This window comes from Prunus mume, linkage group LG3, assembly GCF_029339155.1.
Source record: "Prunus mume cultivar Tortuosa linkage group LG3, ASM2933915v1, whole genome shotgun sequence".
Lineage (NCBI taxonomy): Eukaryota > Viridiplantae > Streptophyta > Magnoliopsida > Rosales > Rosaceae > Prunus > Prunus mume.
In genome coordinates, this window is record NC_142700.1 from 6,857,953 (window position 1) to 6,870,678 (window position 12,726).

The following is a 12,726-nucleotide window of genomic DNA, read 5'->3' on the forward strand; positions in this document are numbered from 1 at the left end:
TAAACTTTTATTGTGGCCTTAATTTGTGCTAGGGCACTTAGGACTCAATTAGGCTCAGATACTCAGGGCACTTAGGACACAATTAGGCTCAGATACTCATGTAACTCGACCTAGGACTTTATGATTAAGGTTTCAATCTCAATCTTGGGTTTGTACGACGTAATCAGACATAACCTTGACCTGTCTTGATGAATTTTCGTCAGGATAGAAATATCTCAGTGAATTTTGTCGAGATAGACCTACTCCAGTGAACTTTTTCTATCTCGACAAACTTTGACGTGATAAGTCCTATTCCGGCGAATATGTGTTGCAATCTTTCCCTCCAAAATTTTGTCAGGATTCCAACAACAAACCACTTGTTAAAATTTACCTCAAGGCGCACTACACTAACTGGGATATGTTCGGTTACGTCGTACTAACCCTTATTAAGATCGAACCCCAAGGTCCAGTTACGTGAGTATCCAAGCCTAATCGAGCCATAAGTGCCCTAAAGTAGGTTTATGATTAGGGTTTAAGGCTTGATAACAGTTTTAGAACAAGTTCAGAAGCTAGGGTTTTTGGTTTGAGATTTGGAGTCAAAAATCCATTTTTTGGAATACTAAAAATTTATCTAAACGTCTTCTACAAGGATGCAAGTTAATGGTTGTGGTTTTACAAGTCAATGGTTATTTTACTAGAGAACATTAACCAAGGCGTTCTACAAGTTTGCAAGCATTTTTCCTTATCATTACTTTAACCTGCAAAGAACGTGAAAAAAGGACAAGACTTCTCCATCACGTGGTGGGAAGAACCTAGACCTTGACCTCTATCCATGACGTTCTTATTCATTGTCTGATCCTTATTCTTGAAAATTCAAAATCGCTAGATTTGCATCCACTTTATTAGCATGTCTCACTTGAAAAGAAAATTAGCATTGACCTTCACAAGTCATGCTTCCAAATTTCCAAAACGTGTATTGCAAGAAATAGAAAAAAGTTGGCTTCTGGGAAATTCATTGGTTGTCACATTCAACTATTTACTGCAGAAAATAAAAAGCCATCCCCTTCTTTTTCTTTGTATGGAGTATGGATATGGACCACATTATTTATATATTTTCTAAATAAAAAATTTCTAATGGAATAGAGTTTTTACAGTGAATCCAATTGGTTGCAGCTTCTGTTGTAGATTTTGGATACTTCTTGGCCAAACACAAAAAAGAGAGGACAAAATACAGTAGTCTCTGTACAATTGAATTAACACAAGCACTTCTCTCTTTTCATTTTCAGCAACATCAAGGATTCAAGGACATAAAAAGTCCACAGTTTTGGTGTTTTCCCGTAAGCATTTCCAATTCTTGAAAATTCAAAATCGCTAGACTTGTATCTACAATACTTTAGCATGCATTTGACATGTTACTACTCATTAGAATACATTGTCAGGAGTCGGGATCGCATGATACAACCAACATATTGGACTCTCAACTTTTTATTACTATTAGGATGCATCAACGGATCATAGTCACTAATCGCACCCTGAGAAGCATTGTTGGGACCAACATGAGTCATTCTTGGTAGTCCTTTGCACAACACTCCCTCTAATCAAATTGAATTCACCAAATTTTGACAAAAAATACCCAAAAATCTAAGGGTCCGTTTGATATCATACTTGGATCCAATTTTATAAACTGAAAAACAGATTTTAAGTCCAAAACCCCAAAAACCCATTTGGTAAGAATCCAAACCCCAAAAAAACTCAAAAACACCCAATTTTGAAAACAAAAAAGGTGAGATAAAGTGTTTTTTTTTTTTTTTTCCTTCTTTCTATCTAGTCATGTGTGCATATGAAGGCTATATATTCACAACAAGATACGAATTACAATACAAGATTGGAAAGTGCATTTCAAAAGTCCTCTCACGCCTCACAGAAAGGAGGAAAACCCAAGCACAGGAACAGAGAAAATGAAGATGAAAAGAAGCAGACCAAACAATCCAAAACCAATATATCATCTTCCACTCTTCTTCTTCTTCTTCTTCTTGTCTGCTACTTCTTCTTCTTCTTCTTCTTCTTCTTCTTCTTCTTCGTCTTCTTCTTCTTCTTCTTCTTCTTCTTCCTCATCATCAAATACCAAGGGAGCAAAAGAAGCTGCAGTTGCTGGGTTTGGATACAAAATTCAGTCAGTCAACTATGATTCTTCTGGGAACTCATTGACTGCTAATCTTGGCCTCATCAAGAAATCCTCCCTCTATGGACCTGACATCCCAAATCTCAACCTTGACGCCAGGTACTTCGTAATTAACCATTCTCAATTTATTAATCTTAGATTAGTTTATAATCTCACGTTTTCATTTTTTTAATTCTCATTAGTCATTGGGGGTTGATCATTTCATTAGGATATTGCAAAACATCCCAACCGTCCATAATATAGAATATATAGCTAAGACCCTTATTGACCAAAAACTCAATTAGCATTTCACTCCACAATATTAGCCATACAAATAGAAGACTATTAATAAATTAATTGCTCTCTTACTTACAAGATGCTTGCCATACTTTCTTAAACTCGGACTGTACATAACAGTAACATGCGTTACTAGACCATCAATGATTCAGATTCACTGTCTTACTACATAATTAAACATCTCATGTCATCAAACGGAGACAAGTTTTTCACAAATTTATCCTAGAATTCTAATTGGCCCTTGTGCTGCTAATCATGCATGCAGCTGTGACCCAAAGATCGGCTAAGAATTCGAATAACAGACTCGAAGCACCAAAGATGGGAAATCCCACAACAAATAATCCCCCGCCAAACAACTTCACAGCATCCACAACAATGTCAAACCCACAACAATCACCTCGTGATCTCTAACGACCTTGTCTTCACTCTCCACAACACCACCCCATTTGGCTTCACCGTCACCCGCCAATCCTCCAACGACGTCATTTTCGACGCCTCCCCAAACTCATCAAACCCCGACACCTTCTTGGTCTTCAAGGACCAATACATCCAGCTCTTCTCCTCCCTCCCCGAAGCCAGGTCCTCCCTTTTCGGCCTCGGCGAGCACACCAAGTCCTCCTTCAAGCTCACCCCCAACCAGACCTTGACACTCTGGAACGCTGCCATTGGCAGCGCCAATGCTGACGTCAACCTCTACCGGTCCCACCCCTTCTACCTGGACGTCAGGTCAGCTTCTCCAGATGGCAAGGCCAACGGCGCCGGAACATCTCATGGAGTGTTGCTGCTGAATAGCAATGGCATGGACATAACGTACGGCGGTGATAGAATTACTTATAAGGCCATTGGTGGAATTGTGGATTTGTATTTCTTTTCAGGGCCAACGCCGGAGTTGGTGGTGGAGCAGTATACAGAGCTCATTGGTCGCCCTACCCCTATGCCGTATTGGTCTTTTGGTAAGTTTGTTTGCACTCAAATATTGTAAATTCCACTTTTCTTAGGTAGGTACTATATATTATCACATTTCTCGATTGCATTAATGTTTTTGTTTCGGCACTTATTAGTAGACAGGCTTTATGTCACATGACCAGTTGAAATGGTACAAATAGTTTTGTTCTTTGATTGAAATGTGCATATATAGTCCCTGTTTGATATTAGAATGGTCCAAAAATGTCCTTCCTACTGGCATAGTATGCTTTTTCATCTTATTTTGGAATCACATTGACTTTGTTCACTTATTCTCTGCTGAAGGATTTCACCAGTGTCGATATGGTTACAAGACTGTTTCCGATCTTGGGGGTGTGGTTGCTGGCTTTGCAAAAGCCGCTATCCCTCTTGAAGTTATGTGGACAGACATTGATTACATGGATGCATACAAGGATTTTACGCTTGATCCCATCAACTTCCCATTGGATAAGATGAAGAAATTTGTCAACACCCTTCACCAAAATGATCAGAAATATGTGCTCATCTTGGACCCTGGTATGTTCTCTCTGCAGCAAAATTGATGTTACATGCAGTTTGTCTGATGAGGCAGAAAATGATGGTATTATGACTCTCACAGGAGTCAGTGTGAATATGGAACCTACAACAGAGGGCTGAAAGCAGATATATTTATAAAACGTGACGGAATTCCTTACCTGGGAAGTGTTTGGCCTGGCCCTGTCTATTTCCCTGACTTTGCACATCCACAAAGTGAAAATTTTTGGGCTAATGAGATAAAAATATTTCAAGATGCTCTGCCTTTCGATGGTCTTTGGCTTGATATGAATGAGCTATCCAATTTCATCACGTCCCCTCCCACTCCATCTTCTACACTTGATGACCCTCCTTACAAGATTAACAATGCCGGGTTACTGCGTCCCATCAATAACAATACTGTTCCGGCATCAGCTCTACACTTCGGTAACATCACAGAATATGATGCTCATAACTTATATGGACTCTTGGAATCCAAAGCAACAAACAAGGCCTTAGTCGATGTGACTGGTAAAAGACCATTTATACTTTCTAGATCAACTTTTGTAAGCTCTGGTAGGTACACAGCACACTGGACTGGAGACAATGCTGCAAAATGGAGTGATATGGCATACACAATTCCAGCAATTCTGAATTTTGGACTCTTTGGAATTCCGATGGTTGGAGCTGATATATGTGGATTTATAGGAGATACAAATGAAGAACTCTGCAGGCGGTGGATTCAGGTAACTTATGAGCCTTCAAATTAAACACTTCCACAAAAACTAGACCACATTATACATCTTGTTTTACCTAGAACTTTGCTATGCTGTCAATTATAATCATCAGAACATGTGCAACTAACTTAACTATGCTATGTCTCTATGTAGCTAGGGGCCTTTTACCCTTTTGCAAGAGATCACTCAGAGAAGTTCGCAATCCGTCTAGAGCTCTATCTTTGGGACTCGGTGGCTGCAACTGCAAGGAAGGTGCTTGGCCTGCGCTATCGGTTGCTCCCCTTGTTTTACACATCAATGTACGAGGCACATAAAAAGGGGACCCCCATTGCAAGACCCCTTTTCTTCTCATTTCCTCAAGATATCAGAACTTATGAGATCAACACTCAGTTTCTGATTGGTAGAGGTGTAATGGTGTCACCTGTGCTGAAGCCAGGAGTAAGTTCAGTTGATGCATATTTTCCTGCAGGAAACTGGTTTGATCTCTTCAACTACTCAAACTCAGTAAGCGTAAAATCGGGAGAGCACGTTACACTGGATGCACCACCTGATCATATCAACGTACATGTCCGCGGAGGAAACATTTTGGCCTTACAAGGAAAGGCCTTGACAACAGAAGCAGCCCGAAAGACTGCGTTCGAACTTTTGGTTGTTAGCAGCAGTGGACAGAGCACCGGAGAAGTTTTCTTGGATGATGGAGAGGAAGTGGAAATGGGAGGAGAGGGAGGCAAGTGGAGTTTAGTGACATTTTACGGTGGAACAGGAAATGGAAGTGTATCTGTAAGATCAACGGTTGTCAATGGAGGATTTGCTTTAAGCCAAAAATGGATCATTGATAAAGTTACCATCATTGGGTTGGAAAAGGTTGATGGATTGGAAGGGTATGCATTGAACATTACTAAGGGAGCAAACTTGAAGGGGGGACACTCAGATATCAGGGCCAGCTTTGACAGCAATAAGCGATTCGTCACGGTAGAGATTTCCAGATTAACCATTCTTATAGGAGCAGATTTTAACTTGGAGCTAAAGTATTGATACTAGTGAAATTAACACTCTTCTAGAGAGAACAATAAGTTACTTGCCATTCAGATTTATGGCTCCCCTGGAAGACATGTTTTATGCATCACCTGTAATGTTGGAACATTTTTATTTTTATAAAAACACAGTAAAAAATGAAATGACATACACTTGTTAGATTGCACTTCAACCAGTTACCCCAACCCAAACACTGAACCAAAAACCAATACAGCAAATCACTCATATTGATGTCAACTCCAAAAACCGAAAACCAGTACATTTTACTGGCCTTCATCATTTTATCGGGGCAAAGTGGGAGCATCTGTGTTTAGCAAAGGATGAAGGTGGAATGGGGTTTCGAGATCTGGAGTTATTTAACAAAGCGCTTGTGGCTAAGCAATGTTGGAGACTTCTTACCAATGAAGATTCACAAGGTGTTAAAAGCTCGATATTTTCCAAACTGTAATTTCTTGGCAGCTGGTAAAGGAAGAGCTTCTTCATATGTTTGGAGGTCTTTGATTTCGGGTCCTGAATTGCTCTTGCGTGGGTTAAGGAAGAGGACTGGAGATGGACAAGATACTCTAGTCTATGGAGATGCTTGGATTCCTAGACCTAATTCTTTCCGCCCTATTTCCCCTCAAGTGTTGGATCAAGAATCTAAAGTAAGTGCTTTTATTTTTCTTTTTGGAAATTGGAATGTTGATTTACTAAAATTGTGTTTCCATGCAGAAGCAAGGATTAAAATATCAGCTATGCAGATAATATCGGGACTCCAATTTACGGATATTTCGGGGGATATATCGTTATCGTTTTAGGTATCGGGAAAAAATCAACAAAAATGACAGATATATGCATTAAAACACATAATTTTGGTGTAAAACTTTCATAGATGTTATGTACATTATCAATGAATGTATTGAACAAATAAAACTCAAAATTCACTAATAATAAGATATACATATAATGAAATATAAGTGATGTAATGTGTTTTAATGAAAAGTTTGAAAATAAAATGTTGATTAGAATGAATAAACCATGCATAAATATATTGTTTGTTTAAACATTGGATTACAATTTAGATAAGTGTCTATCTACATAAATGAAGAGCTCCTATGAGGTTCAAATAATGAGGAACAACTATCTAGATTAAACAATAGTTAAACCAAGTCATGTAACCCGAATAGTTTGTAAGCCATGTTTGAACATAGTGCACATAGGTCTCTCTTGAGCTCCCTACTGTCCTCCCATATATAGGATCAACCCAATTAGTAGGTCCATAATATGTTTCATCATCTTGAGCTCCATAACTAGTTCCATTATAATTGTTGTGTCTACCCAAGTGTAAGTAGTCACACGTAGTAATAATCTTGGAAGTCCAAGTATAGTATCCTCAAGGAGCAAGTAGGCAAATATCTGCACACAAAGAAATAATTAAACGTACCACAATAAGTGCGATATCCCCGATATTTTGCCAATATCCCCGATATTTCCCGATACCCATAACAGAACCCAAAAAAATTCAGAAGTTTTGAAGGCAATTGAAGCAAATTGAAATCCAAAAATAACTAATCCTTGCCCAGAACCCTATAATTTATTAATATGAAGAATCTATGCACAGTCCACTGCCCACATACCTCCAATTCATCTGAAAAGGATATGGCTATTAGTTTTGGATCTATGACCATATGAACTAGACCTAATACTAACTCAAATGAATCTTATGATGACTATGGTTATGTCATATCTGATTATAGTGAAACTAGTTATGGAGCTCAAGATGATAAAAAAGATTATGGACCTACTAGTTGGTTAATCATAACTATCCCATATATGGGAAGACAATAGGGAGCTCAAGAGAGACCTATGTGCATCATGTTCAAACATGGCTTACAAACTGCTCGGGTTACATGACTTGGTATGACTATTGTATGAATCTAGATTGTTGTTCCTCATTGTTTGAACCTCATAGGAGCTCTTCATTTATGTAGATGGACACTTATCTAAATTGTAATTCAATGTGTAAACAAACTACGGGTTTATGCATGGTTTATTCATTCTAATTAACATTTTATTTTCAAATTTTTCATTTACGCTCATTGCATACAACTTATATTTCATCATAAGTATATCTTATTAGTAGTACATTTTGAGTTTCATTTGTTCAATACATTCATTGATAATGTACATAACATCTATGAAAGTTTTACACCAAAATTATGTGTTTCAATGCCTATATATGTCATTTTTGTTGATTTTTTCACGATACCTAAAACGATAATGATATATTCCCTAAATATCCGTAAATTGAAGGCCCGATATTATCTGCACGGCCGATATTTTAATCCTTAAACACAACCAAATTACATGTGTAAAAAAAAATCTCCAAAATCTCACAATCCAAAATTCAATAAAGAAACAATTTATAGATATTCAAATTGACCCACCAAAAATTGGAATATCAATCTAAAATTGCATACCAAGTGGATTTTGAGAGTTAATTCAACTAAAAACCTGCAGCATAACATGAAATCTAGAAAATATTAGGCTCAACAAGAAATACAAGAGAATTAAAAAAACAAAATCAAGGAAAATGATCGTTGCTAGAGGGTGAGATGGAGAGATATGTTAGGGTGTGGAGAGCACCACCATAGTCTTTTCTTTTTTTTTGAAATATAACATATATGATATTACCTGCTACCTGCTGTGGCAGTTTAAAAAAATTGGCGCACTGGGTGCAATATATTCACCACATGATACAAATTACAATACAAGATTGGAAAGTGCATAAAGGCAGAGGATACAAAAGTGCTCTCACGCCTCACGGAAAAACCCAAGCACTGGAACAGAGAAAATGAAGATGCAAAGAAGCAGACCAAACAAACCAAAACCAATATATCATCTTCCACTCTTCTTCTTCTTCTTCTTCTTCTTCCTGTCTGCTGTCTTTCACTGTGGTTTAGCTTCATCATCAAATACCAAGGGAGCAAAAGAAGCTGCAGTTGCTGGGTTTGGATACAAAATTCAGTCTGTCAACTATGATTCTTCTGGGAACTCATTGACTGCTAATCTTGGCCTCATCAAGAAATCCTCCGTCTACGGACCTGACGTCCCAAATCTCAACCTTCACGCCAGGTACTTCGCAATTAACCATTCTCAATTTATTGATCTTAGATTAGTTTATATTCTCACGTTTTCATTTTTTCAATTCTCATTAGTCATTGGGGGTTGACCATTTGATTGGGATACTGCAAAACATCTCAACCGTCCATAATATAGAATATATAGCTAAGACCCTTATTGACCACCAAAAACCCAATTGGCCATACAAATTGAGGACTATTATTAAATTAATTGCTCCCTTACTTACTAGATGCTTGCCATACTTTCTTAAACTCGGATTGTTGTACCTAACATTGATATGCATTATTAGGTCATCGATGATTTAGATTCACAGTCTTACGACATAATTAAACATCTCATGTCATCAATGGGAGACAAGTTTTTAATAAGTTCATGTTAGAAATCTAATTGGCCCTTGTGCTGCTAATCATCCATGCAGCTATGAAACCAAAGATCGGCTAAGAATTCGAATTACAGACTCAAAGCACCAAAGATGGGAAATCCCACAACAAATAATCCCCCGCCAAACAACTTCACAGCATCCACAACAATGTCAAACCCGCAACAAACACCTCGTCATCTCCAACGACCTTGTCTTCACTCTCCACAACACCACCCCATTCGGCTTCACCGTCACCCGCCAATCCTCCAAAGACGTCATTTTCGACGCCTCCCCCAACCCATCAAACCCCGACACCTTCTTGGTCTTCAAGGACCAATACATCCAGCTCTCCTCCTCCCTCCCCAAAGCCAGGTCCTCCCTTTTTGGCCTCGGCGAGCACACCAAGTCCTCCTTCAAGCTCACCCCCAACCAGACCTTGACACTCTGGACAGCTGACATTGGCAGCGCCAATGCTGACGTCAACCTCTACGGGTCCCACCCCTTCTACCTGGACGTCAGGTCAGCTTCTCCAGATGGCAAGGCCGACAGCGCCGGAACATCTCATGGAGTGTTGCTGCTGAATAGCAATGGCATGGACATAACATACGGCGGTGATAGAATTACTTATAAGGCCATTGGTGGAATTGTGGATTTGTATTTCTTTTCTGGGCCAACGCCGGAGTTGGTGGTGGAGCAGTATACAGAGCTCATTGGTCGCCCTACCCCTATGCCGTATTGGTCTTTTGGTAAGTTTGTTTGCACTCAAATATTGTAAATTCCACTTTTCTTAGGTAGGTACTATATATGATCACATTTCTCGAATTGCATTAATGTTTTTGTTTCGGCACTTATTAGTAGACAGGCTTTATGTCACATGACCAGTTGAAATGGTACAAATAGTTTTGTTCTTTGATTGAAATGTGCATATATAGTCCCTGTTTGATATTAGCATGGTCCAAAAATGTCCTTCCTACTGGCATAGTATGCTTTTTCATCTTATTTTGGAATCACATTGACTTTGTTCACTTATGCTCTGCTGAAGGATTTCACCAGTGTCGGTATGGTTACAAGAATGTTTCCGATCTTGAGGGTGTGGTTGCTGGCTATGCAAAAGCCGCTATCCCTCTTGAAGTTATGTGGACAGACATTGATTACATGGATGCATACAAGGATTTTACTCTTGATCCCATCAACTTCCCATTGGATAAGATGAAGAAATTTGTCAACACCCTTCACCAAAATGATCAGAAATATGTGCTCATCTTGGACCCTGGTATGTTCTCTCTGCAGCAAAATTGATGTTACATGCAGTTTGTCTGATGAGGCAGAAAATGATGGTATTATGACTCTCACAGGAATCAGTGTGAATAAGAGCTATGGAACCTACAACAGAGGGCTGAAAGCAGATATATTTATAAAACGTGACGGAATTCCTTACCTGGGAAGTGTTTGGCCTGGCCCTGTCTATTTCCCTGACTTTGCACATCCACAAAGTGAAAATTTTTGGGCTAATGAGATAAAAATATTTCAAGATGCTCTGCCTTTCGATGGTCTTTGGCTTGATATGAATGAGCTATCCAATTTCATCACGTCCCCTCCCACTCCATCTTCTACACTTGATGACCCTCCTTACAAGATTAACAATGCCGGGGTACTGCGTCCCATCAATAACAATACTGTTCCGGCATCAGCTCTACACTTCGGTAACATCACAGAATATGATGCTCATAACTTATATGGACTCTTGGAATCCAAAGCAACAAACAAGGCCTTAGTCGATGTGACTGGTAAAAGACCATTTATACTTTCTAGATCTACTTTTGTAAGCTCTGGTAGGTACACAGCACACTGGACTGGAGACAATGCTGCAAAATGGAGTGATCTGGCATACACAATTCCAGCAATTCTGAATTTTGGACTCTTTGGAATTCCGATGGTTGGAGCTGATATATGTGGATTCTCTGGAAATACTAATGAAGAGCTCTGCCGTCGGTGGATTCAGGTAACTTATGAGCCTTCAAATTGAACACTTACACAAAAACTAGACCACATTATACATCTTGTTTTACCTAGAACTTTGCTATGCTGTCAATTATAATCATCAGAACATGTGCAACTAACTTAACTATGCTATGTCTCTATGTAGCTAGGGGCCTTTTACCCTTTTGCTAGAGATCACTCAGAGAAGTTCACAATCCGTCAAGAGCTCTATCTTTGGGACTCAGTGGCTGCAACGGCAAGGAAGGTGCTTGGCCTGCGCTATCGGTTGCTCCCCTTGTTTTACACATCAATGTATGAGGCATACAAAAAGGGGACCCCCATTGCAAGACCCCTTTTCTTCTCATTTCCTCAAGATATCAGAACTTATGAGATCAACACTCAGTTTCTGATTGGCAGAGGTGTAATGGTGTCACCTGTGTTGAAGCCAGGAGTAAGTTCAGTTGATGCATATTTTCCTGCAGGAAACTGGTTTGATCTCTTCAACTACTCAAACTCGGTAAGTGTAAAATCGGGAGAGCACGTTACACTGGATGCACCACCTGATCATATCAACGTACATGTCCGTGAAGGAAACATTTTGGCCTTACAAGGAGAGGCCTTGACAACAGAAGCAGCCCGAAAGACTGCATTTGAACTTTTGGTTGTTAGCAGTAGCAATGGACAGAGCACTGGAGAAGTTTTCTTGGATGATGGAGAGGAAGTGGAAATGGAAGGAGAGGGAGGCAAGTGGAGTTTAGTGAGATTTTACTGTGCAACAGAAAATGGAAGTGTATCTGTAAGATCAACGGTTGTAAATGGAGGATTTGCTTTAAGCCAAAAATGGATCATTGATAAAGTTACCATCATTGGGTTGGACAAGGTTGATGGATTGGAAGGGTATGCATTGAACATTACTAAGGGAGCAAACTTGAAGGGAGGACACTCAGATATCAGGGCCAGCTTTGACAGCAATAAGCGATTCGTCATGGTAGAGATTTCCAGATTATCCGTTCTTATAGGAGCAGATTTTAACTTGGAGCTGAAGTATTGATACTAGTGAAAATTAACACTCTTCTAGAGAGAGAACAATAAGTTACATGCCATTCGGATTTATGGCTCCCCTGGAAGACATGTTTTATGCATCAACCGTAATGTTGGAACATTTTTATTTTTATTTTTCTAATAAAACACAGTCAAAAATGAAATGACAGATTGGCAACAGAAAACATCTTGAAAGGAGGATAGGTCTAACAAGATAACTGTTAATTCTCCAAAACACAGTAAAAAAATGAAATGACATACACTTGTTAGATTGCACTTCAACCAATTACCCGAACCAAAAACCAATACAGCAAATCACTCATATTGATGTCAACTCCAAAAACCAAAAACCAGTACATTTTTACCATTTATTTGTGGAATGATTTTCTGATTGCACGGATCTGAAGTCAACTCCACAGACTCTATTTTAATGGCCTTCATCAATTTATCTGTCCAACAAATCAATTTTGTATTATTATCAGAAATATGACATAAGATATATCAAATAAACAAAGGAGCCAAACAAAATATACATTACCATGTCCAAATTAATACGT

The 12,726-nt window shown here is 39.0% G+C and overlaps 2 protein-coding genes across 2 annotated transcripts; both read left to right on the forward strand.

Moving 5' to 3' along the window:
* Nucleotides 1-1,869: 1,869 nt before the first annotated feature.
* On the forward strand, nt 1,870-6,408 carry LOC103325387 (alpha-glucosidase-like). The gene is given in 7 exon segments (XM_089049107.1): nt 1,870-2,260; nt 2,703-2,707; nt 2,710-3,390; nt 3,686-3,920; nt 3,999-4,638; nt 4,783-6,308; nt 6,376-6,408. Coding segments are annotated over 6 exon segments (2,766 nt in total). The 5' UTR covers nt 1,870-1,937; the 3' UTR covers nt 5,665-6,308; nt 6,376-6,408.
* Nucleotides 6,409-8,420: 2,012 nt separating this feature from the next.
* Nucleotides 8,421-12,354, forward strand: LOC103325388 (alpha-glucosidase-like). Its single transcript, XM_008227543.3, has 5 exons — nt 8,421-8,778; nt 9,206-9,894; nt 10,191-10,421; nt 10,504-11,150; nt 11,295-12,354. The coding sequence occupies exons 1-5, from the start codon at nt 8,498-8,500 to the stop codon at nt 12,177-12,179; spliced, it is 2,733 nt and encodes a 910-aa protein (XP_008225765.2). The 5' UTR covers nt 8,421-8,497; the 3' UTR covers nt 12,180-12,354.
* The last annotated feature ends 372 nt before the right edge of the window (nt 12,355-12,726 follow it).

Excerpts from the sequence above, each read along its gene's own strand:
- LOC103325388 (XM_008227543.3), top strand. The coding sequence starts at position 8,498 with ATGAAGATGCAAAGAAGCAGACCAAACAAACCAAAACCAATATATCAT. Across the intron at positions 9,895-10,190 it reads TATGCCGTATTGGTCTTTTG|GATTTCACCAGTGTCGGTAT; the intron begins GTAAGTTTGTTT and ends GCTCTGCTGAAG. Across the intron at positions 10,422-10,503 it reads TGTGCTCATCTTGGACCCTG|GAATCAGTGTGAATAAGAGC; the intron begins GTATGTTCTCTC and ends TGACTCTCACAG.